A 27,996-nucleotide genomic window follows, 5' to 3' on the forward strand; every position below is an offset into this window, starting at 1 on the left:
ACTTCTCGTTAATCGCTATAGAATTTCGGGCAATTTCGAATCAAATTAAATCAATCTACACTTTAATGGCATGTATTGTCCAATTGTTTGGTAAAAATGTGGTGGCACACATGTTTCCATAAAAATGGTCTCGTTACCAAAATAGATTCAGTTATAATACCATACCGCCAAAAGACAAAATTTAAGATTCAATTTCAAATGTGTTTTTTGCTCATAATGTCTATTGCTGCATTTCTTTGACTGCGAACTAGGAATTTTCTTTCTCAGCTCGAATTCATAAAAACAAAGTGTGAAACCAGTTGACATAATAACATATTGCTCTACATGGTTGTATTTTCTTTTAAATACTTGTTCAATTGTTGAATTGTTTTCTCCCGTCTACATCAGACTTTTGCGAAATGTAATTTAACATATAATTATTGGGTGATTTAACTTATCATGTTATAATTGTTATCGCGTCTAGCAAGCAGTGAAGTCTACACCCTCGGGAATGCATCCGGCCAAAGTGTAGGTGTTGGTCGTGGTGTAAATGGTGCTGGTCACAGTCGTCGAGTATCCGGTGACGACGCTGGTGGCCGTCGAGACGGGCGTCAGGAAACTGTTGATGACGCTCGTGGCAATAGCAAGCAGCGATGTCCTGATGGTGTTAATTGGAGCGATCAGAGCTCCACTGGCTCGTGTGTACGTGGCCTCATCCAACGATGAATCGATGAACGCCGACGGCTGTTCCAAACCGTTGCGGAACTGGACGACCTGCGTCGGTTCCACACTGCGAAATGGCCATATCCAAAAATTGGAATTCAACTATAAATATGACAACGATGGCGACATATGAAAAATTCACTTACGCATAAACTGGAGAGGGCTGGAACTGTTGGTACAAATAGGCAGCAGTTTCAGGGTCCTGGGCGATCAGAATAGGGACGTCGATCCAGTACTGACGCTTGCGACGGCAGGCCGTAATGGCACCACCGCCTTCTATGGTACCGCATGCGCTCTGCGTCAAAAGTGTTGAGGTAGCGGCTCCGGGTAAGAAGGAAGTGCTCAGAATGGTGACGGTGGCGGTGGGCGCAAGATTGCGCTGGCCACCAACGGCTGCCGCCGGCACCTGCTGGACGGCCGAAAAGGCCAAAACGACTAGCACGGCGGCCAGGTTGACGAGCGAGAAGCGATGCAACATCTTTAGCTGACGACGGCGACTGGCGCTTTGAGTCTCAACTGAAACTGCGTTTCCCTTTTTATAGTTCCCATCGTTGATGATGTGCTCACTCGACTCGGTCCATGCCCCCTTTGCTCTTTCACGTTCACAAGGTTCTGACCATGAACAAAAAGTTCAATATCTTGCAGGACACACCCATCAGTTGCTGATGCCCTTCCAGCACGAACAGCGTAAACCGTTAAATAAATCAAACGTCATAGGGAAAAATGAACGCGGATTCTATCCTCGTTCTCTTCTTCGTTCCATGTCGTTTTCTTTTATAGCTCATCCTATAGTTTGCATAACAAAACATTTTTCATTCCTTAACCATTTATGGCATCGAATTATTTTTTTCAGGTGGAGGTTAGACGAGGCCAAGAGATTGTTAACCTCTAGCGGTCAAATCTGGCAAGAAGGATGTTTGACTCTACTTTCATTCGCTCACGACTACGTTTTCTAAATAACGTGACGGCGATTGTTCTAAAAACGTATAGAATCAGCATACATATTTTAAAACCAGGTACAATATTTCTCTATTCAAAGAAGAAAATACAGAGTTACGAAGTTGAGAAAGCTTATCAGAAGAACTTGATGTATTTAAACCTTCAAAGTGCAACTAATATCATGACGCAATATGAAAGCTGATAAATAAGTCTTTTAGTTGAGAATAAGTAGCCTAAATACCATTTTAAACCGAAGATGAAGGCATACTATTCATTGTTTTTCGTTTATTTTTACTTTTAAAGGTTTGAAATTGCTTTGAATCGCCATTCAAATGCATATTGATACATAAGGATCTACATTATAGAGAAGTATGTCAAATATCATGCTAATATTTGAAGTGATTATTGAAGCTTCAGTATTTTCACAAAGGTTGAGTGTCATTTTTCAACACAAATTCGAAATGATGTTTGCGCGAGACTCTGCGTATAGTTCAGACCGGTTCAGACTGAATGAAAAAATTCAATGAGATATTGCGTGTTTTATTGTTTCTCTTTTTTGTCATTTGTGTTAAATACTGGGCCAAAAGTATACACGCAATTTCAACAGCTTGCAACTTAAATAACAAAGAGTGGTACTATTATAAACAGCGTTATTTGCGCTATTCGTAGAAATTTGGGATTAAATAGCCATCCAATGTCCTTCGTCAAGATAAATTCGAAATCTTCATTTTTCAGTAAAATATGCTCCTAAAAAAGCCACCGCCAGTGGTGGTCGTCTCAGTGCCAGTGGTGGTCGTCTCAGTGCCAGTGGTGGTCGTCTCGGCCGTGGTAGCATCGGTGGAAACACCCGCCGTAGTGGTAGCATCTGTGGAGACACCTGCTGTCGTGGTAGCATCGGTGGAAACACCTGCTGTCGTGGTAGCATCTGTGGAGACACCAGCCGTAGTGGTAGCATCGGTGGAAACACCAGCCGTGGTGGTAGCAGCCGTGGTGGTACCAGCCGTGGTGGTAGCAGCCGTAGTTGAAGCGTCACTGGGACACACGACGACTCCGGCCGGAAGACATTGAGCTCTTTTCAAAGTGTACCTGACTGTAGCAGTGGTAGTTGTGACGGTTCGCGTTGTCGTGTACACAGTCTGAGTCCTGGAAAGAGGTAGCACGAATATGTATTAGCTAGGTATGCATCGGTAAGTATCTCTGAAGAATTAAATGGCCTACCTGGTGGAAGTGACGGCCGGAGTCAGAATGGACGAGATGATGTTGGAGAAGAGCGACGAAAAGGCAGAGAAGCGGGCAGCGCCGAAGAACGGATCGGCAACGCGGAGAGCCAGCGGCTGGACCTTGTTGCTCAGCGACGACTGAATGGCGAACGGCGAATTGAATTGCTGCGATGCGATGGGCCTGAAAGCCGGTCGGTTGCGGTACTCGACGGGAGCCGGCAGGGCGGACGGCTCCACTCTGTTGTGTATAAGTTGACACATTATGGGCCCAATGAAAATGCAAAATAAATAGGTCTCTCTACTGTTATACATACTGGAGGACTTGAGTGGGGTTGAGTCCGTCGAATTGATTAACATCGTGCTGACCTAGCGCGAAGAAAAGTGGCGCATTCCAGAATTGCCTTTTCTGGCGACAGGGCGTTGTGGTCGAAGGTGCCTCTATGACAGCGCAGACCAGTCTGGTGCTGTTTTCGAACGTAGATGTGATCGAGAATAAGTCAAGGAATTTTTAAAATGCGCGCCAGAACCAAACCAAAACGCGCACTAAAATAAAATAGTATTCGAAAATGCAATTTCATTTACGTTTTAGTTGTCGTCGTGGGTTCGGTGGCCGTGCTGGTAACGACGGTGATGACGGTGGCTGCTGCCCGACCTTCAGACAAGAGACGGGCGATGTTATCCTCTCGGACAACGTTAGCCTGGACGCTCGATAGAGCGACAATCAACGCAACCAAAAAGTGGAGAGAGCCGACCATTTTTTTGTTTTTGCTGGGCTTGGCGGATGAGTTTGATATCGGATGATGAACGAAACGGCAGTGACGGTCTTTTATACCAGTCGGGCTCTCTTCGTTCGGCTTCAACCCACTTCGAGCTATAACCTATTACCGAAGGAGGCGGCAATCTAGCTGCAGGGCTAGCTACAGCTTCCAACAGTTTGCGTCCTAGGAAGGGTATCCTCCGCCTTCTATGCTGTGATATAACTTGGTGCTGGGTATTTCGGATTACCAGCACAGTCAACTCGCTTCTTCAGCATTAACGCGGAAGCTAAAGCAGACGACGACAAATGGCAGCAGTTGGTAAATTCACTTTAGCAAGTAGCATTGTTTCTCATTTTTAAAATATAAAGGCCTATAGCTGCAATTTTTTCGTGCGATTCTCATCTTTTCTTCAAAGTTCAATAACCTAGTATAAAAAGACCTTCAACTCTAGAGGTTCACGGTCAAAATCACTGTTAGCTTACATCTTTCGAGAATAAATAACGAATAAACCTCACCCAAACATGGACTGGAAAAAAAAAATTTTTCTGCATGTATTCAGCATAAATATGCAAAACACGTTCATAATAAAAGAAAAAAAAACCTATGGGGAGGCATTCATTGAAATTCATGCGTGCTCCTTAGTTATTTATTTTTACAGGACACCCTTGAACATTTTTCTTTTTTTGGAAACGTTCGTGACTATAGGATTTGCCGTGAAAGCCCGATAAAAAAAAAAAAATTACGAGAAACCCCAAAAGAAACCATAAAGAGACCGAAAACAGTCGAGCTTCTCTGCCGCACTAGCTGGCAGGCGCCCTATCTAGCGCATTCTGGGAGAAATACTTAATATAGGACCTAAAGGCGAATCCCACCCATGCAACGCGTTCCGTTGGACTTTCAAATGTTCTGTAATTCACTGAATGATCTCCTCCGTGAAGTGTAGGCCTATATGTTATAAGATAGCCCTTCCAAACAAATTATGAATTTTGATGAGCCTATACACCGTAGTACCGTAGCCCCGCCCCCTAACCGCGGAAAGGGCAAGGTACGAAAAGCATTTCTTTTGCTTACCCTTCATAATAACTTCTTTGCTTTGCATATTTAAGGGAAGTAATACTTGCTGCATGTCTGTACATGTTCTTTTTAACTCGACTGTATGTCTCGATTTCCCGATGAAATAGACACATAGTATAAAGACGTCTGCTGTTATCTTTATACCTGTAGCGCAAATATGAATCATTTTGACTTGTTGTTTTGCTAACAATAACTGCTTAACAGATGGTGAAAACTACTAATCGTAATAATATCAGCCTATAAAATACTTTTCTTTATTTCTCCGTCATGACAAATGATTATTTGATGGAAGCAATGACAAGCATTCCTTGTAAAATTTATTTGGAATAATGTTTCATCACCCGATATACGTAAAGACACGGCCGTCGTATTTGGGAAAGTCCATCAGTCTTTATAAGTTGTCTGAATGCTATAAAATAAGATTGACTTCCAGGAATTTCATTTTCGGTTTTATCTTTTCAACAATGCGTTGCCGATACGTTGGAAAGCTTGTGTAGTAACGACAGTTGAACAGGCCATGAACTATGTATAGATTATACCATGCTAGGAAACAAATTTAGCTCCTCCCAGCAGGCTGGATGAGGAGGATGGACTTCAAGAGAGTTCAAGTTGAGATTCAACCGAACCAAGGTTATTATATTCCTTGTAGTGTTTTACCTTCGGTTGAGCGCGAAAGCAGCAACCAGCAAACGAAGGGGAAAGTTTCGACCGAAAGACGGAGGTTTCTGATCTGTGATTTAATCACAAAAGTGCATTGTAGTAATATAGCCGTCATTTAATAGGATACGGATTTTCCTACTTTGTGGTGCTGCAACATTTTCTACGATTATTATTACATTTGGCGCTCGAAATTTAAAATGTTTCTTCGCATTCGTCGTCGATCGAGCTTTTTGTCCCTGATAGTCAGTTTCATTTTTGTCTGTTGTCTCATTTCTCTTGTCAATCTATCACTGAGCCAATCGGGAATCAAATGGGATTTATTTCAAACGTAAGCCAAAACGCTGTCCATTTTGTTTGTAGATTTATTGTTATACTTGAAATTCTAATACGCACCAAAATGATGTTATTTTAGATTTGAACAAACCAACGACATTGAATTTACTGATGATTTCGACAACGTGACTGGTGCCGATAAATATATCGTCCCCAATATCATCCATTTCATCCGCTTCAAAACATTTGAATTAAACTTTATCGATTACGTCGTGCTGAAAGCGGCGATGCGCAACCACAAACCAGACAAGTTCTACATCCACACAAATGTACTAGAGGTTAAATATGAAGGAAAGTACTGGGACTTGGTGCGGAAGGACAGGGATTTGTGGTCTCGCATTGAAGTTTTGTATCTGGAAGCTCCAACGGAAATTTTCGGCCAAAAACTCAACGAAGGCTGGCGCTTTTACCACGGCGGAGACATCGGACGCATCCGCGTTTTGATGCAATACGGAGGCATCTACTTGGATAACGATTGCTTTGTCATCCGTTCACTGGACAAGTACCGCAACTTTGAATGCGCCATCAATTGGGATGAAAATCAATTCATCGGTTCTCAAACCATTATTGCACACAAGAACGCCCGTTTTCTGGCCCTCTGGCTGGATTCTTACAGGCACTATCGTTCGGAGAAATGGTAATAATTTTTTTTTTTTCGTTAGTCGTATTGATATTATGGTGGCTCAATTTAACAGGTACTATAATGCTGGCGAGCGACCCACGGTTGAAATCCTTTATCGTCACCCGCAACTCGTTCACCGTGTCAAAGGCGATTTTGGAATCATCACAGACGTTTCTTTAAATCTCTATCGCAATACAAGCAAACCGTTTGAGTGGCGCAGTTTAGATTCCATACACTTGCTCGTAAATCATCGCTTCTATCGTAAGAATACTATTTTGAATGAAATTATTATTATTAGACTAATTTTGTTATAAATTTTACGGATGAACTTTAGTCGATAAAAATTACAACAAGACACCCACTTTCAACGAGAGTAACATCCAGACCTACCAGTATCCATTTGGGGAAATGGCTCGCGAAGTTCTTGACATGAAACCCATCACCCTTTCTGAATCACCATCAGCCCACCAGCACCCTCCACAGTTAGTAATTGATTTAACAGATTGGACTGAAGGCGAAAGTGATTCGTTTGCATTGAACGAAACTAAAATCGCCAACACCAGCACCATTGAACCAACCACCAACGATCCTTATACCATGCACGTCAATGAGATGAATCAACAGTTGCTCGACTTTTTGATGAACCAACTACGACCTTACGGAATTGTGGACCCTGACTCAATTACCAGTACTACAACCATTCCACCGAGCACAAGCACTTTTCTTCCAAATGCTGCCGAGGTGCTGATGAAGAACCTCATTAGCAACGGAACGGATACAGATGAAATCATCAATGCACAGCAGATGCAATTATTCCGTGATTATGTAATGCAACAACTTATGCCTTTGGGAATTGTGGGCTCTAGCGAAAAACCAATAACCAGTAGTACGACCGTGACACAAGTACCACTACAACAGCTAGTGTCACAAAATCCAATTTAATGAACTTCAATTTGCCTCAGAATTTAGACGTGAAAACTCTGTTGTCGATATTCCACGCACTCGAAAAAAACAAAGAAAATTCAAATGTTATTTCCGCTTAAGATATATGTTATTACCGTACAAAATACATTGCAATCAGAACGTCTTGACTTAACATCCAGATTTCATATGATATTGTTACCGGGCTTATTTACTTGATGAACTCGCAATAATACGTGCAGGGATTATAGCAATAACAAACCACTCAACAAAAAAAATTAATATTAGCATTTTCCTGAGATCAAAAAAGACCTTCAACTTCAGACAATACTTTAGACGGTCATCGTTCAAGAATCCAGGGGGGGGGGGGGGTCACCGCTGGGATAACAACACCGCATCGTGAATAAAATAAATAAACGAAAAAAAAGAAATAATAAATTTTCGATGTTTTCATCGTCGAAGATGTCTGCACATCTTGGCACTGCAATGCGCTCGACAACTTCGCTGTTGACTAGTATATAGAATCTATTATTATAGGGGACCCATCCTAAAGTTAATTACCACCCATAAGCGGTGGTAATTAACTGTTACAAACATGTGTATCAATTCATCAGCATCTAATTACAAGACCGTCGTTTGAAAAGCCCAAAGACTTTTGATTCGACAGAAAAGATTTTAGTATTACGTATTTGAATCAATCGAGTTTGTATATGGCTTGATTGTGCTGGTAGAACCGTAAATGGGCTTGACTGATTGACAGACCGTAAATGGTCCGACAACTGCAACACAACTAATATCATGTCGAGACAAATATGTTGCTGATGCAATCGGATACAATATAGAAGTCAGTTAATAGTAACTGCGTTGTGTCTTTGTATAGAAATAACAAAACAATAGTTTTCACTCCCGCGTTCGTGAACAGTAGCGCGAACTAGACGCCCTTTTAAAATATTCGTGAATATGACCTTTTTATTGAAGCAAAGAAAGTTTTATTGTTCGATATATACAGATAGCTACAATTCAGTGAGAAATTAATGTAAGGCAATTACTGCTAATGCATCAAATCACATAATCTTACATTCAGCATTTGATTTTAAAAAATCACGAAGTAGCCAATTTAAACAAGAATACCGATGGAACACCATACACCAATACTGAAACATTTCGAGAACTATTAGTTTGCGTACAGGTTAGAGTCTAACCCAGCCACTGCCCGCAGCCAACTACGTGTTCGACTGTTGAACTCGCGAAGGATATTTGGTTCCGCCCTTGGAGGACTAGCCTGTGTTATACTTGTGTTACCCATTTACCCTTGAACAACTTGGCTTTAACACGTATAACAGAATTCATAGTCTTTCACACGCCAACATCTGAAGTTGGTTGGCACCTTTGCTGACGCCTTTGCAAAACGTAAAGAAATGTCGCTTTTTGCAAACAGTTAAATAACAGTATCGATGAAAAAACGCTGGTGGCACCGAGACGAAGATTTTACTCTGTGGTGTGTCAATCAAAATTTTAGTATTAAATGAAAGTCCATATCTTTTTGAATGACTCCGCCATTTGCGTATTAAACAAACATGCCAAATCAACAATAATTCCACTCGGATGTGGCGTTTACTGGGCGGCATTCGACCGGACACGGAGACGTAAGGGCCTCCGCTGGATCATCTCGCCCGCCGATGAAAAGGCCGTCCTTACTTCTTGGCGTCGGGTACGGCTTGGTGAATGGGAAATTTCCGCAGCAGTAACTGTCATGAGACACCTAATTGTCCCGCCCAAAGATAAATTTTAGATTTGACAAAAGTTCCATTTTTAAAATCCTTGGTTCCCCAGTGATAAAAATGTCTTACCATGTTTGACTGCGCAAAAGGCCAAATGTAGTCCGTCAGCAGAGCTTGGTCGTAGCCGTAGTTGTGATTATGGGTCAATTTAAAAATCTCCTGAAACACACCGGCAATGTGTGCACGATCCTGGCTCAGTTTGACTCCCCACATACCTAATAATACAAAATTGGTTGAAGTCTAAAATACTCCTCATTTGTACACCACAACTATCGGCTAAATTTGACTATAGTAAATGCCTTTGAAACCAATTACCCGCTAGAACATGGACGCAGTGATACGGATGGTCTCTCATAATGTGGAAAATCTTGTCACTGGCCAACCACTCACGAACGGCATCTTCTTCACGGGATATGATTCGACTGTCCGTGTCTCTAGACATGACCGTGTCCACCATATCATCGAGCATAGTTAACTAAACAGATAAAATCTAAACATTAATTCAACAGCAAAGCCAGCAGCGGATATCAGAAACATGCTTTTTTAAACAATCTAAGCGGACGTAACAAAAAGATAAAACTGCTGAATAGTTTATTTATAGTAATAATAGAATGTTACCCAACGCCAGGTCGCCGCACTTGGATTCCTTTCCAAATTTCGATTTTCCAGCACTTGGGTGACGTTGCAAATATCGACGTGACTTCCGATGTCCAAATGGCGGTTGAACGTTTCCCAACTTGCCTTGTCGTCGGATTGCAGATTGAGATAGATCCTTACAGTCCACCCTGAAAAAATTAATTTATAATTTCTCACCTTTATTAGAATCAATCGAATGATGCTCATGTTGATTAATACCTGGATAAATCGAGGGGACCGACTTGAGAGTCTCTCCAAATGGAATGACGTATTTTTTAACGTGATCCTCCCGTGAGAAGTTGTCGTAAAGGGAATAGGTGACGATCTTTTGATTGGGACCTCTTCGGTCAGCGGCGTGACTGCAAGTTGATTTGAATTGACCTAGCAGAAGCTCCTCTTGTTGAAAGATAGGCGCGTGATTAACGAGAATTGTCACAAGGATAACAAACGAGATGAGACCAATTGTCAGTTTACGCTCGAGTTTACGCAAATGACACCGGTGTTGCAAAATGGCCATGTCGCTGTCGCCAAGTGAACGTGTGATCACAAATTCGCCCTGCTACTAAACGACGAATTGTGATCCGTGTGAGCAACTTGTCTATTGTGAACGCGTCTAATCAGGTACGGCCGGACGAGCAGCAGAATGGTCCTCGAGATATTTAGTTATCAAATTCACACCATTTACAGCATAGGTGTGAAGAAAAAGTCCTCTGTTTCATGGGTGGTTTATTACCTAGCAATGCGATAAAGACATAATTCATCACGGTGTGCATCACGGCTGTGGTTATCAGTAGTAATGACCCCCCCCCCCCACCTGTGACCTGCGTCCGTTCATATAAATATATAGAACCTTGATGTATACAGCCCAAAGTTTCACAATGTGTCATGTTCTACTAGAGATAGATAATTTCTCTTTTGAAAACGTTATTTATTGCCCAGATGACGCCACTGAAACATTTTTAAAATTCTGGGTTGAACAAATAAAATTTAAATATATCACATTTTGAATTTGGAATTGAAATAGGCGATTTCGGCGCACGAGTATTTGTCCGGCGCGGCCGGCACGAATCCCTTGCTGTTCAAATTGCTCTTGTAATCGAACGGAATCATTCCGTGGCGGCTTTCCAACGAGCGCAAGAGGCCAATCCGCTGGCGGATGTCGTCGACGCTATCGTCGCCATCAAAGTGAACCTCCATGGCCAGCTGCTTCACTCTGCCCAGTATGCCCGAGTCGATCATTTGCGGCAGGACAGTCCACTCGTCACCTTCGATGTCGATCTTGACGTAATCGATTTCCCGCTCTCCGTGAATCGATTTAAATCTATTGTAAAAAGATTCCAAGGTGAGAACCTTCCAGGCGACTTCCGGCCGTTTCTTGTCCAGGTAAATGTAACCGTCTCGGTTCCACAGGCCCATCTGGTAAAAATGAATTCGAGCGCTGCGATTGTGATCGACTTCCTCCATGGATCTTTTTTTAAAATTTTTAAAAATTCCAAATCAATTCGAATCTGAATTGAATTAAAATCAACGAAATTCATTATCATTATTTTACGGATCGAAAGAGTAGACGTTGCATCCGAGTTTAGCCATGTCGTCGTCAAACGACCATTCGTTGTCTATTCCGAACGAGTAGACGAGACAATTGTTGATGGCCGGCCCGAGTCCCTGGTCTAGGCAGACGGACTTTTGCCCGTCTTTGTACCTGTCGCTATTGTTGATGACTACGCCGCCAAACTCGTAGAAGACGCGACAGGCCGATCGGTTTGTCATCCGACTCGAATCCAAAAAGGCCAGCAACTGCGACGCGGATGACCAAGAGTCCAGCATCATTGCGTCATCATCCGCGCTGTTGCCCCGTTTTGGGCCGTTTTCAGAGCCGGAATTGGATAATTTCAACAGGGTCAAGCTCAAGGACAGAACGGCCAGACACAGGAGGAACCGGGCGATGGTTTTGACTGAATGCTGATGGATGTTGGCAACACGGAAAAACATTTTGCGTTGTACAAATAGTTTCGTTTGGAATTCAAATGCGGCAGAGACGGCGGGAAACACGGAACCAACTTTCTCGCTTCAAATCTTTTGTCAACTGACATATTTTTCGTCAACTCTGTTGTTGTTAGACTTGAGACTGATGAATTATTGGAGCCTGTCATCCGTCACAGCGTGTTGTTGCAACAACTCGGCTCGACTCCGCCGCCGCCGGGATGTATCTTCTTATTTATTTTTTTACGACACCCAAAAACATCTCAAACTTTACATGAATAAATTAAAAATTCAGAGGCTCCTCATAAACAATTCTCCGGCGCTATAGGGTTCGAGTTGCGCGTGCGATGGCCATCTGAGAAAAAGAAGAAAGACTTTATGACGAGTTCGTGAGCGGCACAGTCCGTGACAAGCGGTCAGCATCTCTCTTTGAATGCTAAAAGCCACATGAATATTATTATTTGAATCCGGCCAACTGCTGATCCTTTCGAGATTGTACGACTTCTTAAAAAATTACACAACAACAACAACAACTGGGTGTAATAAAAATGTTTCTTTTCTTTTTCTCTCCCAGACGAGTGGAATGACCCCGGAAAGTTTTACTAAGATGATGTACAAAGGGTTTCGTCTACCCCGTGTCAAGTTTAACGGCGAAAAAAATTTACGACAGGGTCGGGAGCTATAGCGGCTCATCCGTATAATAATAGGCCCTCTCGGCGGGATATGCGCACGCTAGCTCATTTGAATTCTTACAATAGGGCGGCGACTGCAGGTATATATCCTTAGATCTTGAACCCTTTCGATGAAACGTTGAACTCACTCGACCAAACCCATTTTTGATGATATCCACCTACCCATATAAGAAAGCGCATAGTTTACAACACAAAAGTTCAGGGTTCGATTCACGCAACGGCCGGAATGCGTAATTATGGATTATGCAAATCCACTCTCCTCTAATTGATTAGCTTGTCTATTATTCAGTTTGGAAGAAGTATCAACATGAACAAACATATTAACATTCGTTCCAATCTGGGTGTCGTTGGGGTCGGCATTTTTCCGGGCACATTCCGGGCGACGGAAGACTTTGGTTGGTGTAAACCGATCCGACAAACGAGGAAGAATCTTGTCGCCTGGTCGGAAAAGGTAATAGCGAAGAAGACGGGAATGTTTCACAGCAATAACTATCGTGAATCACCTGAGTTGAATAATAATCAAATGAGACACTATCAATTATATGGGACACAAATTGATCGGCGTTGTCATGTTTAAATATACAAACCGAGTCTTTTACAGCTAAAGGCCAAAGGTAAAATTTCAGTAGCAATTGATCGACGCCGTGGAAGGATGGCATTGGCCTTTTGAACATTTTCTCGACGACCCGGCCAATGTCACGACGCCTTTGATGGACTTTGGCCCCCCACAGTCCTATGTTCGTTTTTATTTAACCTTGACTGTTTCAATGTTTAAACGAAAAAATTTTATGTTTAAAAAATTGAAATCCGAGGGTTCAACTACCTCCGAGAATTTCCGTGTTGCAATGCCACGGATGATCTCGCATGGCGTGGAAAGTGGCGTCGCTGGCGGACAGCCATTGGCGAACGGCGTCGATTTCTCGACGGATCAACTCCGAGTCCGTGTCTCTCGACATGAACCGATCCACCAGAGGATCCAGCAGCGGGAGAAAGCGCCAGGTCATGGGAAATACCGTCGGCCGGATGTTGCGCAACCGGAGGATAGGATCGACGTCGCAAAAGTCGATCTTGGCGGAATTGTTCAACATTTCTTTTAATTCTCTTCCGTCCTCCGTCGAAAAATTGTGATAAATCCTGACGATCCAATCTGAAATCATTGATGAACGTCTTTGATTAATTAAAATAAGAAGTTGATTTAATTATAACCCCCAAATTACCTGGATAAATGCGGCTGATATTTGCGATCAAGGCTCTCAGCGGGCGGATGTATCTGTCCGAAACGGCCGGATCGGTCAAGTCGCCGTAAAGTGAAAATGAGACGACACTCTGATTGGGTCCCCTGCGATCCGCTTCGCAACTGCAAGTTGAAATCGACGATAAACATAAACTGTTGTTCAATTCACGAATAATAATAATTTCTCCATTTTTGAATGATTTCGTGAATTCCATCACGAACGCTGCGACAAGAAATAAATAAATAACGAGCTTGATGAAGTTAACTAGACGGTAAAAGCTGTACGTCTGTCTCATGGTCATAAACTGTCAAGAATGAAATGAATGATGGAACAACCCGAGTTGATTGATGTGCCACTCAAATTCTTCTATCATTTTTTAAAATTATTATACCTAGTCACGTAATCTATTTGAACGTAATTATTTACCTGTCCAGAAGATGGCGTCTGTGATCGGTGTAGACTTTTGAACACAAATTCAGACCCGCCTATTTTCAAAAATGGGAGGGGCTCAATCATTCTGAAAGATGAACGACCGCGGGAGCCGACGTGAATGTCAATGATTTCGATCATCACTTCCAGATGACAAATATAGCCAGACAGAAGCGGACAATAGCAATGTCATTGCTAACGACTCGTCAACTCGTCGTCGTCAACCGCTTGGATTTGGTTTACAAAAACAAGCGGCGATTGGCTAACATTTTTCGTACATCCGTCCTGGCAGTTGGCATTTTCACTTTGGTAATTTATCAATCACTCCGCAAACTGGAAATTGCCGGAACTCGAAATTGTCAGTATAGGGACGTTAAATCAATTTTAATTTGGAACGCTCCGGAACGAGCGGAAGTAGTGGCCTTTGTCAATTCCGCTCAGGACGGCCGGAATGTTTTTAATTCCTGTCCGATCACCGAGTGCCGGATCGATTTGGAAGCTTCCGGAAAACTCGACACTTACGACGCCATCGTCGTCAATTTCAACGATCAATTCCGGCTGGTCGACTTGCCGGAATTCCACCGGAAACCTCATCAGCGGATGGTCTTCTTCACTCAAGAGCCTCCGCCGGCTTTGAAAGGCTACGATTTCCGTCGGTATGCAAATTACTTTAACTGGACCATGACATACCGGACGGATTCCGACATTCCTCTCACTTACGGCCGGCTTACCAAGCGAGAAAAAACATTAACAAACACAGAAACGACCAGCAATTCCGGCAACAAGACCAAACTAGTGGCCTGGATGGCCACTCAATGCTTGACGGATGGCCGGAGGGAGTCGTACGTCAAGGAATTAAAACGCCACATCGATATCGACGTGTACGGCCTTTGCGGAAGACTTTCATGCGCCCGGCATCCGGTGGATGTCTCCCATCCGCGCTGCTACGACAAACTGGAATCCACCTACAAGTTTTACCTGTCGTTGGAGAATTCCATCTGCCGGGACTACGTCACCGAAAAGTTTTTCAAAATCATCCAGCGTCGCATCGTGCCCGTCGTTTACGGCGGTGCGGATTACGAGCGGATCGCACCCGCCGGCTCGTACATCGACGCCCGTCGTTACCATCCGGCTCAACTGGCCGACTACCTGCGGCGGCTGGATGCCAATGAAACTTTGTACCAGGAATTCTTCCGCTGGAAGAAAGACTACGCCGTCGAAGCCGGAGTCACATCCATGGCCCATCGTGGGTTCTGCCATCTTTGCAGTCGATTACATCACGATCAAACGGTGAAAACTTGCGTCGATTTGACTAGCCACTGGCAACATCCCAGCGACGAGTGTCAATCACCTTTGGAGATGAACTAATATAATTAATTTTTAGTCTTTACTAAACCCTGATTCAAACTTGTTCAACTGCCAAGAAAAAATAAAATTCCTTTTCAATTCTTTCAGTCATTTTATGACCAGCCATAAATAATTTGACTTGGGTATAATAAAAATGAAACACGGAAATGTCATTTGAGACTCAATGGTACACCCATTAGCCGTTTATTTCTCCTTAAATACACAATAGAAATAGAAAAAAGAATAAGGATAAAAGATAACTAGTCAAGTTGTCATTAACAATTGTTGAACGGCAGCGGCGAAGGGAAGCAGCCGTTGATGGTGATGGTGTTGGTGGTGGCAACGGTGGTGGAAGTCGAGGTGACCGGCTGGGTGACGGTCACTGTGGTCGAGTAGAGGACCGTAATGCCGAAAACCTGGGCCAGACCGACGCCAAAGAACGGATTGGCCACTCGGGCCTTGCAGATGCTTTCCATGTCGCGGATTTGAACTTCGGCCATGCCGGCCGTGTTCTCAATGGATGGCTGGACTTCAGCCGCTGCCTCAGCCTGGACATCCAGCGATCTCATCTCCGGAAGAGCGGTGACCATCAACCTATAGAATTTCCAGTGTTACATTGATGATAGAAATACAAATAAAATAAATGAAAATGATTTTGATTACTCGACGGGGGCCGATGGATTGATCTCATCTTCGTCTTCTTCTTCCGCTTCCAGGAAGATTGGTTCTTCCATGACGTTGCGGCGCCGGCGGCAGTTGGGAATGCCGACGACCGAGACGGCGCAGCTGGTCGTGATGCCCTTAGTGACGACCGTGGTGGAGCTGACGGTGACCGTCGACGTGATGGTCTTTGGCGTGACGAGGAAGCGCAGAACGTTGGGAATTTGGCGGTTGGCCGGTTCTTCAGACTGTCCACTGGAAACCAGTACGGAAGCGGAGGCCAATACGGCGCAAGACAGGAGAAGGACTAGAACGGACGACTGCATCTTGTGTGTTAGATTCTCGATTAGTTCTGAGCTGACAATTGACTTGTTAACACCTTGTGTCTTTATATACCCACGGAAATGTGAAGAAATATCAGCGATATCGTTGCGCATACAAATGGACATCAAGTTGACCGTCAAAATTTAATTAATTTTAGACTTTTCATCACGCGTCAACTATTGCGACATCACATAGGTTTATTCTCTTCCAACTGCTAGCTGTGTGGCCGTGAGATGCCCTTTCGTCAGACAAGTCACGTTCAATTCGCCCGAATGATTCAAATATTAATTAATCAGGATATACCAAATGTCTTTGACCCCTGGATGTCCGTCTGAATGGAAATCAGCCAGCGTCATTAACTTGTGTGCAATTCAGAATGACCAAATACAAACCTTGACCGTTGGCTTTTTCGCTAACGTCATGCGACTATTCGGCTTCACGTCTGGATATTATGATCAGACATTGTTGACTAGCAAAGCCCCTGTGGTCAATTTGTAGTCTCTCTATAAATCAAGTGTTTTAATCAATAGATTTCTTAATCAAATGAGAGGCATCCCAGACTCTACAACAAAAGTATAGCGCAATAAACATCTGATCGAGGAAACTAGCGAACCCGTACCTAAAAAAACAAAGCATAGACACAATGGGAAGTCGTCATTTGATTAACAGGCAATTCATAAAATGGTCATTTCAAATTTAAATATTATTTCCAAGCGACAAGATGACGAATTTTGACGGGATATATCGTAATACCCCGCTAGAATTCAAGAATAATCTATATATTGAACTAGGGTTATAGACATTCTACAATCACCCAACGGTTCTTTAGAGTAATTTAACCGTAATCAAACCAATGGATGAAATGATAACGATTCAAAATTTGAGTTGACCCCCCCAAAACATTTGTCTGATGCAGATGTGGCAGAGCGTCTACGTATATAAAATAGATCAGCCATTTGTTATGTGCTCAAACGATCTCCGACTGTCCTTAGCTTAAGTGCTGATAAATCCAACAAAAGCAAAGACATGAAGTGCAATCAATTTAATCACCTGGCGGTTTACCTGTCAATGATTTCACTAATTCTCGTCATAGTCGATCCGATGGCGGCTCGAGTCGTCATCGACCCCGGAGTCGACGAAGCTGGCAACGGTCTCTACGGCGGAATGGTCCAGGGCCGTCAGATCACAGCCCTGCTGACCGTCACGCGGACCGTTTCCTCTGCGACGACGTCGACTTTATCCACGACCAGCCTTTGCGTCAAGCTGAGCACCAGCGGAAGTCTGACGCCCACCCAGTGCCGCCGCCGCCGCAACTGGAACGGACGCCGAGAAGAAGAACCTTTGCTCTACGTCCTGTTCGACCAGAACGGCGAAGATGTTGAATTCGTCCAGCCCAGTCGAATCGATCCGTCCAAAGTCTTGAGGTAATTACAAACATTTTCATTTCTCTTTTAACAATTAATTTAATCAACTATAAAATAATATTTAATTTGGCTCTTATTAAATAGTGTGGAAACGACGGAATTGGCCAAATTCCGTGACGGGATACCAGCATCAACCGGGCCGGCCATCATCGAATCATCATTAGAAACCGAAGATTCTTCAACGGAGGACAACGGCGTCCGTGTCGCTCAGCCCATTTATTTCAGCGCGCTGGCGTCCATCCTGTCCAATATCTTTCCAAGTGCTTTCCAGTCGACGACGACCAGCACGAAAACATCGACCGTTTACGCAGGAGGTACCACTGTCGTCACCGTCTACACTTCCACCAATTCGTTCACTCTTGTCGGCTCCTGCTATCCGGCTTTCCCTCCGCTTTGTTAGAAATGATCCATTATTATATTCCCTATTGATATTGATATTTAATTGTCTCTGAATTTATAAGTTTAGTTTAGACTAATGATTTGTTAGCCCGTTCGCTTATTTTAGTTGGAAATCGTTCGTATTATCCACTTAAATTTAAGTCGAATTTAGTTGCTAGTTTTTCGTCATTATAACCAATACAAATCTGATTTAAAAAATGTACCGTTCTGGTGGAGTTTATTCAATTTAAAGTAATAATAAAAAATTCTTATAAGGGCGTGATTTGACAACCCTTCGTCAAAATAAGAAAAAGAGAAATTATGAAACATTTTTCTCGGGGGTTGTATATAAGTGGGCGTTGACTTGGGTGTCGTTGACGTCGAGTCATAAAGTTCGTTGCACGATAGTAATATCCATCTGCTGACTAGAGGCTGTTAAGAGACGATATTTTAGTTTTATTAGACGTTAATACAATTCGCTGGAGGATTGTTGCGGTTATTTTTTGGTCATCCCATTTTTTTTCAGAGTTACGCCGGAAGGTTTTCCATCCGTATTCCGGGCTTGTATAAATAGCAAAGAGTGACATGGATACAGTATCGTCGTCGTCGCCAAGCGCAAAACAGCAGAAATTATCATGCTTCCATCCATCCGTCCATCGTTCGCCTTGATTGCTGTCGTCTTGCTGGCTTTGTTGGCCGTCGAGATTCCGGCCCGTGTGGTCGAAGATGTCGTCATCGATCCATCGATGGTCTCCGCCATCGCTGAGCCAATGGTCCGCCAGGCCAGGCAGCAATCGACAGCCACCGTCACCGTCCTCAAAACCGTATGGCGTTCATTTATTGTCATTTTAATTCGCAATTGAATTTGGAATTATTTGGTGTTTATAGACGACCCTCTCGTCCGTCACGACCACCGTCCTGACCACCAAGAAAATCTGCGGCATCATAGCTTCCGTCTCGGCTGGCACGGTCAACCCTGGTGGCATTGTCACATTTACCAACGCTCCGGCTGCAGCCTGCAGCCGCCGGAGGCGTCAGTATTGGGACCAGCCCGTCTTTGTAGCCCTCAAGAACGACGACGACACCAGCTTGCAGTACTTCCGATTGAATCCCACCCAAGTTTTGAAGTAATTATTCAAAATTGAGCGCGGGAAATTCAAACTGACCAAAATTTTTTTTTCATAGTTTCGAGCCGACGTTGTTGCCACAATTCCGCAACACCCACAGCCCGAGCGTTCAACTGGTAAAGGAATCATCCTTCATTCTTCCGTCGTTCGACAAGCCGTCGGATAACGTCCGCGTGGCCAGCCCACTATTCGGGATCAGCAGTCTCATCTCTTCCATCGTGTCTGGCATTTTGACGACGACAACCACCACGACGTCGACCATCACCGCTTATACGTCCACTTCTGTATCCACGTCGTTCACAGGCACCGCCAGCTATTACGTCGTCGGAGCTTGTTATCCGGCTGGCCTCACCACTTGCTAATAGATTTGACCGATAAGCCCGCGCTCTGGTGTCATTGACCGCGGTTCAAGAATTATATCCACGACTCTCACGATTAAAATTATGCCATTTTGTGTCGACTATATATTTAAAAATAGAACAAGCCTATAGGCAATTGTTGTAGGTCCCATCAGTTTTTTTGTTTTAGATTATGCATACGATCCTTCAATACAAGACCCCTATCGTAATTCAAACTGTCATTTTATTAACTAGAGTGTGTTGTCTTATTTTCTTTTGGTATCCCCTGAGGGGTTTTATTGTATTTTGTTTAATTTTGATACTGGTAGAGCTCATAGTATGACTTTTAAGAAGAGTTTGATACAAAAATAAACACGATCCATCAAGCGGATGTCGTGAACGGGAGGCCGAACCGCTTTTTTTTTTGTTAGGATCGGTTTGAGTATCGATTTCTAATATTTGTTTTTACATCGATTCATCAAAAGATAATGTCGTCTGCTATGTAACTTGTCAGCACTTGTCAGTTGTTGTCACCATTTCGTGTTATCACTTATTACATTTTACGAAATTTGACACGTTAAAATGAGATGAAGTTTTCGAACAGGTGCAAAACGAAAGGTTTTCGGAAGAGAAGAGTACGGTGACAATTTCAGCAACAGGTGAATTTTTGTTTTTATGCTATTATTTGTTTACTGCTAAAATGTTTGTACGTCCAACCGACCTAATATCTTATCCATTATCTTTTGAAAATCTCGGAATCTCCCCCCCCCCTTAAACTATTAACGTTAGTGAGAATTGAAAACCGAGGAAATTGTCTCTGACAAAACACCTGTTTCATCTGATTGGACACAGTTTGAACTTTGTGTATGAACAAGTCCATTAATCCCAGCGTATCTAAACATTGGGAGGGTTACCTGGGTTCTGTTATGTGGTGGATTGCTTGCAGCCATGGTTTGCAGTTAGATCATTATTTGGGTGGATCAAGTTCGGGAGTGTGATATCACTTCAAAAGAGTTCGTTTTGCATTGATCCATTTTGGTAACAACACAATGTGTTTGACGTAATTTCAACAACAAATAATGCCATTTCTAAAAATGCAACAAAAAACGTGTTTGTTGTTGATTGAGTGTAATTGGCAGACTTTTTTAGGTCATCTAATCAGCCTTCAGCAATATTGACTTCTTTGGTGAAGAAGAATGCTATCTAGCGATCAGAAACACAAAGGCAATTCGATTGATTGAATTTAGTTAACTGTAATCATTTTTTTTTATGATCTTATTAGCAATTAGCGAGGCCATGAAATTTTCAACTGCATGCAAGTGGCTTCCGGCTAATGCTAAAAGCTAATTTTATTGCGTATTACGATACGATTGTTTTATTTACTTGGCAGCATAAGGATATAGGCTGTCGAACCCTTAAATACCCAGGAGCGATGAACCTTGCTCACAAATGTGTGTAGCACAAACTGAAAAACAAAATTCTTTAGTATGAACAGAGCACTCATCTTTACCTAATGAAGAAACCTGGCGGGTGCATGGCGTTTCCATCACGAATCCATCGGAGGCACATCATCGCCATCTTTTTCCTGTGGTCCTTATTGGCAATTTTCTTCCATCATTACAATTCCGGCGGATCGAAGAGGGAAAAAATTCGCAAAGGGGACGGCATGTGTCCCCCAGTTTCCCCACTGTTAAGTAAATAATGGCCGTTATCTTTAAATTGACTCATAAATATTAAATTTCCATTTTCCAGACGGTTGGACGGACGTTTCCAATTACACCAGGAACGCTTTGAGTTATTCCGGACGATCGCCGCTACAAGTTGGCGGGAGTTACCAGCCTGTCGAGTGCCGAACGAATCGCAAACTTGCCGTCGTTGTTCCTTACAGGAACCGGAATTCCCAGTTGGATATTTTTCTTCATTACCTACATCCGTTTCTTCAGCGCCAGCAGCTCGACTACACCATCTTCGTCGTAGAACAAACTGGTACAACTTATTCTATTTTATTTGAATAAATAGCAAATTTTGAATGTTGAAATTGGTGAATTAAAAATAGGAAAACTAACGAATCCCTTCAATCGGGGTATGCTGATGAACATTGGCTTCACCGAGGCTCTCCGTCTGCGATCGTTTGATTGTTTCGTCTTCCACGACGTGGATTTATTGCCGGAAGACGACCGCAATTCTTACACTTGTCCGGAAGTCGGAGAACCTCGTCACTTATCCGTCGCCATCAACACATTCGGTTACAGGTGCTAGCCGTCCATTATCTCTGCGGATTATTTTTTGAAAGATTCTTTCGTGTCTCAGACCTATCGGTCCGAATCATTTTGGCGGAGTTAGTTCACTCACTACGGTCGATTTCGTGGCGGTCAATGGATTTTCCAACAGGTTCTGGGGTTGGGGTGGCGAGGACGACGATCTTTACGACCGTCTTCGTTCGAAAAATCTGACGGTCCGTCGCCACCGTCCGTTGCGTCAGACGCGCTACACAATGCTTCCGCACGACACGGCGAAGCCCAATCCCGACCGGAAGAGAATTCTTCAAGAAAATCAATTTAACGTCTCTAGAGCGATGATGGCCGATGGTTTAATTACTTTAAAGTACCGGATTCTCAATTTGCAATTCAAATCTCTTAGCACCCACATTTTCGTCGAAATTGAACGATAAAATTCAATTAATTTAGAATTAAAATGTCAACACTACCTTTCTAGTTATGGCGACTCGCTGACCATTTTATCGTTCTAATTAAATCTATCAGCCTCTCGTGAATGGATTGCTTCCAAACGGAGGAATGTATTAGCACAAACTCGCGATATCACGGCAATTAAACAGTTATTGATCATCTACCCTAAGGATATTGTTTAATTAAAATTTCTGAAATTTCAAAAGATTAAAAACCGCCACCAGCTCTTTTTTATTCAGATGAACACTCGTCTTGTTATCTCAGTTGTGTAACTATACTGCTCCCCAATCGTGAACGAGACTAGTTCAAACTAAGGTCGTTCGTATTCCTTCAAAGTGAATGGAGCTGTTCGCCATTCGTTCTTCCGGTTTCCGCACCCATTTCCGCCCGAAAAAGTTAATCAAAACGATGGTGATGTTGTTTTTGTTGGGACTTTTGCTTCTGTTCGCTCTCAACATTTTGTACGACAATCGGTTCGCCATCCCGTGGATGAAGCGGCGATTCCAGATCGTCCAGTGGACGGAAGAGTCCGACCAGGAGCTCCTGGGACCAAACAATCGGAGGATTTACTTCCACGAAACAAGCGGAAGAAGCCGATTGACTCTGAGGCAAAGTTGCGCAGTGGAATCGGCGGCCAAAGAGAATCCCGACCGGCCCGTCCAGCTCATCATGCAGACGGACAAGTCGTCCATCAATAGGCGGGGAACTTGGCTGAATGTTTTGTCCAACTACCCCAACGTGGCCGTCATCCTGATCAAGGAAATGGATTACTTTCGAGACACTCCGCTGGAAGACTGGTACCGCAAAGGCCAATGGCGACAGAGCCCTCACAAGCTGGAACATTTTGCCGATTACATTCGGATGCTGAGCAGTCTGAAAGGCGGAGGTCTCTACATGGACCTGGATTTCGTCACCATCAAACAGCTGGACATTGACAACTTTTTGGCCGTCGAGGACGCGGCGGCCAATCACCTTTCCAACGGGATTTTCCACTTTGATCACGGGCACCGTCTCATCCGCGAGATCGTCGACCAGCTGGCAGCTCGCTACCAGCCGGAAGAATGGAACGCTCACGGTCCGGCTCTCATTTTCTCCATCATGTCGAGGATTTGCGGATTGAAGACTGGGCAGCCGCTCTCCAACCAATGTCAGGATGTGGCCTTGATGCCTTACAACTTTGTCTATCCGATCCACTGGCCGGATTGGCGAATTTACTTCCAGAAAGCCAACCGCAACGTCATGCAGTGGATCAACGGAAGCTACGCGGTTCACGTCTGGAACAAAATGTCGCACTCGGAACCTCTTCTAATCAATTCCGATCAAGTTTACGCCACCCTGACCTCCAGACATTGTCCGTTCACGGTCGCCCGAGCTGCGCAATTCGATTCCTCGTAATAATATCGTTTTGAATTTTGCCGCTTCTTTTCGGTAATAATAATACAAAATGTTGAGAGAAAGAAAGAAACGATCCGTTATTTTTATGACTTACACACTAATGCAAAATGACTTGAGGGGCTAACGATAGATGAGATATACCCCAACACTGGTGAGGGTTCAGGTTTGAATTAGGTGGCAAAGCTTCGAGGAGAGCGGACGCGAAAAAATGGTTCTGGTTTACTACTACCACGCCCAGCAACGGTGCCGTTCCGGCAAGTTGCCGCTGTCCATCCGATTGCGGAAGAAGCCGCTGTTTGCCACCATCTTGTTGACGTTCGCCCTGTCGGCCGTTTTCCTGTTTAGCTCTTCCGACATTCATCCGCAATCCGTCGAAGATGTCGAAGATGTCGTCGAAATGGATTTCGACGGTTTCAACAACGAGACGGGCGCTAGCAGTTACATTGTGCCCAATATTATTCATTACGTCCGGTTTAATATGACAGAGTATTCCTTCGTCGACTATCTCTGCTTGCGGGCGGCTTTCCTCCGCCAGCGACCCGATTTCGTCTACATCCACACCGACGTTCCTCATCCGGGGAACGGAGGCTTCCGGGGGAAATACTGGGACATGATCAAGTTGGACAAGAAACTCATGTCGAGTATCCGCTTCTTACGCATTGAATTGGCGTCGGAGATCTTTGGCCAGCCGCTGAGTCGAGACTGGCGGGTCTATCACGGGTCGGACATCGCCCGCATCCGCACCATGATGAAATATGGCGGCATCTACCTGGATAATGACGTCCTGGTTCTCCAAAATCTCGACAAGTATCGCCGGTTTGAGATTTCCATGAACTGGGACGAGGGTGACACTCTCGGTAGTCAGGTAGATTGTAATTATTTTGTTATTATTAGATTTATTAATGCAAGGTGGTTTTAATTGGAGAGTGGTTATATCGTTTTGTCCAGGTTATTGTCGCCCATAAGAACGCTCGTTTTCTGAGCCGATGGCTGGACTCTTATCATGATTATCGGGCCGATATTTGGTATTACAACGCGGGTGATCTGCCGGTCAAGGCGATTCTGAATGTTCATCCGGAAATTCTCCATCGAGTCAAAGGTGAATTCGGAGCCGATTCCAAAAAGTCGTTGAAACATTTCACCGAAGAAGGCTACGAGGGATGGCGGAAGAATGACGCCATTCACTTGTTAGTGAACCATCTTTATTCCGGTGAGTTATTACGCTGTGTTAATTACGTAACATACAAAAAGTTGTGACATAATTCGTTGTTAATTTCCTCCTTATAGTGAAACCACAAGATTTTAAGCCGTTAGTTTTCGATGAAGAAATGATTCAAACGTACAAATTCCCGTTCGGACAAATGGCCAGGGAGGTTTTGGCAGCTTTGAACGAAACGGAATTAACTCTTTGAAATTATATTTACATTTTTAAAAATTCTGATGCGTATCCTATAATTTATTTACTGAAAAAAAAGGTAATAAATCAAAAGTTACTTCGACATTATTATTATCTCAATTATTTCTTAATTTGCTGTGTGACCTTGTTTTTGTATCATGTGAAATGCACAGTGTTGTTGAAAATCACGTGTTGTTGAAAATCTACTTCGTTACCTGTACACCGGAGAAGTGTTCGGAGAAAACAACCGGCCAATTGAACATGTCGAAAATCTGTTTGCGGCTGCCGACAAGTACGCCATCAAATCCCTGAAAGAAGAGTGTGAATTCCACCTGTCAAAGAATTTAACTGTTAATAACATAACGCGTTATCTTGTCTTGGCCCATCGTCATAACTCGCCAAAGCTCACCGAGTCGACGCTGGATTTTATGGCGGAAAATGCGGCCCAAACCGTCTGTTCACGTAAAAAGACATATTGGATGGAGATAATGCAAGGTGATCCAGAACTCGCTTTTCAAGTTATGGAGCGTCTAGCAGGCAATAAAGAAAGGCGGACAGACAAACCAAACTTGGTGGGTAAGAAAAGGACTCGTCAATCAATGGAGAATTAAAAGAAGTTCACACTTGTTCGAGTCGGAATAAACTCCGAAAATTCCATATTTTATTCCCTTGTGTAGCCTTCAAATTCAAAAATGTACTAATCAAGAAAAATAAAAACATGGAAGTAATGTCGTTCTTTCCTTAGAAATTTATTTCTTGCGCAGATATATAATCCGTACAAAATTATTATTTCGTGTTGTTTAACATTGTGAACGGCTGAACCTGTAATTTATTGTTTTATTCCTTAGTACTCCAGAAGGCGGTAAGAATCTACATATTTTAGGTTTAGCAAAATATTTATCAAACAAAGTAATTCTTTAGGCATGTAACTTGAAAATGGCAGCCACGCTTTTCAGTTCTCACGAAAATTCGTCTGCAATTCTCATCTGGTTTCTTGTTGACAGTTTTCTTTTGGCTATGATGTGCTTGGAGCCCTGAATAGTCGAGCATCAATAAAATAAAATACGTAGGTATAGATAGGTAGTGTTCAACTTCAAACTCACTAACAAAAATAAAGTAATTAGTAAAATCGGACATTTTACAAGTGTGTAAGGGCATTTGTGAGTAATCATCTGTCTAGAATTAAACATTTTTTTGTCAGTATTGCAATGTCATTGTCGTCAAAATCATTGTTAAGTTTTCAATGTTATTTGGATATTATGCTCTGACTTGTCTCGTTAGTGCAGATCTTTAGTTTAGGTTAGTGTTGACCACTCATGATCTTTTGTGATAATTTTACATGATAATTACCCAGTATGCAGCATTAATTGAGATGTATTATCTGTTTCTTTAAAAGAAATAATCATACACTAAGATGAAGAGTAGTACATAAGTAACACAGATTTAAATTTTTTTTAATAATTTCAATCAAAACAATTTAAATCATGTTGAGCTTCATTAAATACCTCATTTATTCTCTTTTCAGGCTAATCGTTGATCCTTCACATTAAAAACAAAAGTGTGTTTGAAAAGGAAGACATCGAGTTTATTGAACTGTTCACTATCAGCAATCCAGGTAGTGGCACTCACTTAGGTCTGTACAACTTAATCGTAACACAATTTTCATCTTTTTAACGATCTTTCATAAATATTCAGGTCTTATCTGGGCATCTCATGCTCCTGTCGGCCGCCGTGGCTATTACCTAAACCGTCGCATACAAGGACTCTGTAGTTAACCAAACTCTAGTTAATCAAACATGGCTAAGGCACGACAAATCAGAGAAGGATTATACTGTATAACATGGAATGTTATGGAAGAATATCGATCCGCTTTTTCAAGAAAGCCAGTGCTCGTTGAAAATCTGCCTAGGATATTTGAATCTTGCCATCTCACTTACCAAGTAGTAGAAAGAGAAGACAAGTTAGTTCTTGAAATGCAACCCGTTTTTTCTGAAGTCATGTTGCCTAGCGATTTGGACGCGATACTTATCCTGGCCAGCCACAATGGTATCCAACAGCAGATGATCTTGAAGCAATCAAAGTGGGTAACCTGTTACAGTTACGACGGGGACTGGTATGATGAAGATTATGGATGCAGTGAGCAAAGGATTGGTTTTGACATTATCGTAGATTTGAATCCTGATGGCGTCACCACATTAAAAAAAGGGACGAAATTTGTCCATGATAACTTGTTGAATCTGTGGGAAAACAAGACTCTGTCGGATGTCACTTTTACATGCCAAGGTAAAAACTTTGCGGCCCACACCAACATTTTGGCCTCTGGTAGTCCCGCACTGTACGCCATGTTTCAGAACGATTTCAAAGAAAAAAGGGAAAGAATTGTCGAAATCACAGACTTTGATCCACATATTGTTGAAAATCTACTTCGTTACCTGTACACCGGAGAAATTTTCGAAGGAAACAACGGTCCAGCGAATATAGATGTCGAAAATCTGTTTGCGGCTGCCGACAAGTACGCCATCGATTCCCTGAAAGAAGAGTGTGAAGTCCACCTGTCGAGGAATTTAACCGTAGATAATATGACGCGTTATCTTGTCCTGGCCCATCGTCATAACTCGTCAAAGCTCACCGAGTCGACGCTGGATTTTATGGCGGAAAATGCGACAACTGTTTTTTCACGCTCACGGAAGACAGATTGGATGGAGATAATGAAGAGTCATCCAGAACTCGCCTTTCAAGCCATGCAGCGTCTAGTAGTGGGCGATCGAAAAAAGCGCGTAGTCAAATTAAAACCATTAAGAAAAAGACTTGTTAACAAGTGGCATGTTATCAGCAGTGAGTTTGACTGAATTGGAGTGAATTTCTTACTGAAAATTATCTGTTGTATTTCCTAATTATCTTCAAATATATGCAATTTCCTGCAAGGCATTGAACC

The 27,996-nt window shown here is 43.0% G+C and overlaps 13 protein-coding genes across 23 annotated transcripts; 7 read left to right on the forward strand and 6 right to left on the reverse strand.

Annotated features, from left to right (window-relative positions):
* Positions 1-313: 313 nt before the first annotated feature.
* LOC124197272 lies at positions 314-1,208 on the reverse strand. Its single transcript, XM_046592653.1, has 2 exons — positions 849-1,208; positions 314-769 (listed from the first exon to the last, which is right to left on the reverse strand). Exons 1-2 carry the CDS (start codon positions 1,178-1,180, stop codon positions 460-462), a joined length of 642 nt encoding a protein of 213 aa, XP_046448609.1. The 5' UTR covers positions 1,181-1,208; the 3' UTR covers positions 314-459.
* Positions 1,209-2,165: 957 nt separating this feature from the next.
* Positions 2,166-3,708, reverse strand: LOC124197259 (mucin-19-like). 2 transcript variants are annotated; one of them, XM_046592639.1, is made up of 5 exons: positions 3,444-3,676; positions 3,176-3,325; positions 2,860-3,099; positions 2,579-2,784; positions 2,166-2,548 (listed from the first exon to the last, which is right to left on the reverse strand). In XM_046592639.1, exons 1-5 carry the CDS (start codon positions 3,614-3,616, stop codon positions 2,373-2,375), a joined length of 945 nt encoding a protein of 314 aa, XP_046448595.1. In that variant the 5' UTR covers positions 3,617-3,676; the 3' UTR covers positions 2,166-2,372. The 2 variants fall into 2 exon arrangements, with proteins under 2 accessions (XP_046448595.1, XP_046448594.1); XM_046592638.1 differs by having other exon boundaries at positions 2,166-2,784; positions 3,444-3,708.
* A 1,689-nt stretch (positions 3,709-5,397) lies between these two features.
* LOC124197245 lies at positions 5,398-7,399 on the forward strand. The gene is made up of 5 exons (XM_046592611.1): positions 5,398-5,414; positions 5,476-5,681; positions 5,766-6,323; positions 6,382-6,569; positions 6,643-7,399. Exons 2-5 carry the CDS (start codon positions 5,551-5,553, stop codon positions 7,248-7,250), a joined length of 1,485 nt encoding a protein of 494 aa, XP_046448567.1. The 5' UTR covers positions 5,398-5,414; positions 5,476-5,550; the 3' UTR covers positions 7,251-7,399.
* A 944-nt stretch (positions 7,400-8,343) lies between these two features.
* Positions 8,344-10,163, reverse strand: LOC124197727. The gene is made up of 5 exons (XM_046593262.1): positions 9,866-10,163; positions 9,629-9,795; positions 9,326-9,485; positions 9,080-9,225; positions 8,344-8,991 (listed from the first exon to the last, which is right to left on the reverse strand). Exons 1-5 carry the CDS (start codon positions 10,161-10,163, stop codon positions 8,815-8,817), a joined length of 948 nt encoding a protein of 315 aa, XP_046449218.1. The 3' UTR covers positions 8,344-8,814.
* A 390-nt stretch (positions 10,164-10,553) lies between these two features.
* LOC124197262 lies at positions 10,554-11,803 on the reverse strand. Its single transcript, XM_046592642.1, has 2 exons — positions 11,199-11,803; positions 10,554-11,114 (listed from the first exon to the last, which is right to left on the reverse strand). The coding sequence occupies exons 1-2, from the start codon at positions 11,636-11,638 to the stop codon at positions 10,643-10,645; spliced, it is 912 nt and encodes a 303-aa protein (XP_046448598.1). The 5' UTR covers positions 11,639-11,803; the 3' UTR covers positions 10,554-10,642.
* A 698-nt stretch (positions 11,804-12,501) lies between these two features.
* On the reverse strand, positions 12,502-13,846 carry LOC124197263. Its single transcript, XM_046592643.1, has 4 exons — positions 13,539-13,846; positions 13,145-13,468; positions 12,909-13,054; positions 12,502-12,824 (listed from the first exon to the last, which is right to left on the reverse strand). The coding sequence occupies exons 1-4, from the start codon at positions 13,768-13,770 to the stop codon at positions 12,642-12,644; spliced, it is 885 nt and encodes a 294-aa protein (XP_046448599.1). The 5' UTR covers positions 13,771-13,846; the 3' UTR covers positions 12,502-12,641.
* Positions 13,847-14,139: 293 nt separating this feature from the next.
* LOC124197247 (alpha-(1,3)-fucosyltransferase C-like) lies at positions 14,140-15,434 on the forward strand. Its single transcript, XM_046592613.1, has one exon. It carries the CDS (start codon positions 14,172-14,174, stop codon positions 15,351-15,353), a length of 1,182 nt encoding a protein of 393 aa, XP_046448569.1. The 5' UTR covers positions 14,140-14,171; the 3' UTR covers positions 15,354-15,434.
* A 66-nt stretch (positions 15,435-15,500) lies between these two features.
* Positions 15,501-16,369, reverse strand: LOC124197273. The gene is made up of 2 exons (XM_046592655.1): positions 15,996-16,369; positions 15,501-15,926 (listed from the first exon to the last, which is right to left on the reverse strand). The coding sequence occupies exons 1-2, from the start codon at positions 16,316-16,318 to the stop codon at positions 15,608-15,610; spliced, it is 642 nt and encodes a 213-aa protein (XP_046448611.1). The 5' UTR covers positions 16,319-16,369; the 3' UTR covers positions 15,501-15,607.
* A 918-nt stretch (positions 16,370-17,287) lies between these two features.
* On the forward strand, positions 17,288-18,328 carry LOC124197266. The gene is made up of 2 exons (XM_046592648.1): positions 17,288-17,740; positions 17,825-18,328. Exons 1-2 carry the CDS (start codon positions 17,343-17,345, stop codon positions 18,138-18,140), a joined length of 714 nt encoding a protein of 237 aa, XP_046448604.1. The 5' UTR covers positions 17,288-17,342; the 3' UTR covers positions 18,141-18,328.
* A 376-nt stretch (positions 18,329-18,704) lies between these two features.
* LOC124197260 (beta-1,4-galactosyltransferase 4-like) lies at positions 18,705-22,433 on the forward strand. Its single transcript, XM_046592640.1, has 7 exons — positions 18,705-18,942; positions 19,007-19,245; positions 19,304-20,242; positions 21,070-21,277; positions 21,336-21,569; positions 21,640-21,835; positions 21,894-22,433. The coding sequence occupies exons 4-7, from the start codon at positions 21,097-21,099 to the stop codon at positions 22,252-22,254; spliced, it is 972 nt and encodes a 323-aa protein (XP_046448596.1). The 5' UTR covers positions 18,705-18,942; positions 19,007-19,245; positions 19,304-20,242; positions 21,070-21,096; the 3' UTR covers positions 22,255-22,433.
* A 54-nt stretch (positions 22,434-22,487) lies between these two features.
* LOC124197251 (lactosylceramide 4-alpha-galactosyltransferase-like) lies at positions 22,488-23,665 on the forward strand. Its single transcript, XM_046592619.1, has one exon. The coding sequence runs from the start codon at positions 22,610-22,612 to the stop codon at positions 23,663-23,665; it is 1,056 nt and encodes a 351-aa protein (XP_046448575.1). The 5' UTR covers positions 22,488-22,609.
* Positions 23,666-23,777: 112 nt separating this feature from the next.
* LOC124197254 lies at positions 23,778-25,246 on the forward strand. Its single transcript, XM_046592631.1, has 3 exons — positions 23,778-24,530; positions 24,614-24,875; positions 24,953-25,246. Exons 1-3 carry the CDS (start codon positions 23,874-23,876, stop codon positions 25,075-25,077), a joined length of 1,044 nt encoding a protein of 347 aa, XP_046448587.1. The 5' UTR covers positions 23,778-23,873; the 3' UTR covers positions 25,078-25,246.
* Positions 25,247-26,005: 759 nt separating this feature from the next.
* Positions 26,006-27,989, forward strand: LOC124197252 (speckle-type POZ protein-like). 10 transcript variants are annotated; one of them, XM_046592620.1, is made up of 3 exons: positions 26,006-26,127; positions 26,587-26,694; positions 26,757-27,989. In XM_046592620.1, the coding sequence occupies exon 3, from the start codon at positions 26,858-26,860 to the stop codon at positions 27,908-27,910; it is 1,053 nt and encodes a 350-aa protein (XP_046448576.1). In that variant the 5' UTR covers positions 26,006-26,127; positions 26,587-26,694; positions 26,757-26,857; the 3' UTR covers positions 27,911-27,989. The 10 variants fall into 10 exon arrangements, with proteins under 10 accessions (XP_046448576.1, XP_046448578.1, XP_046448577.1 ...); XM_046592622.1 differs by having other exon boundaries at positions 26,587-26,676; XM_046592621.1 differs by having other exon boundaries at positions 26,033-26,131.
* Positions 27,990-27,996: the final 7 nt, after the last annotated feature.

This window comes from Daphnia pulex, chromosome 7, assembly GCF_021134715.1.
Source record: "Daphnia pulex isolate KAP4 chromosome 7, ASM2113471v1".
Taxonomy (NCBI): Eukaryota; Metazoa; Arthropoda; class Branchiopoda; order Diplostraca; family Daphniidae; genus Daphnia; species Daphnia pulex.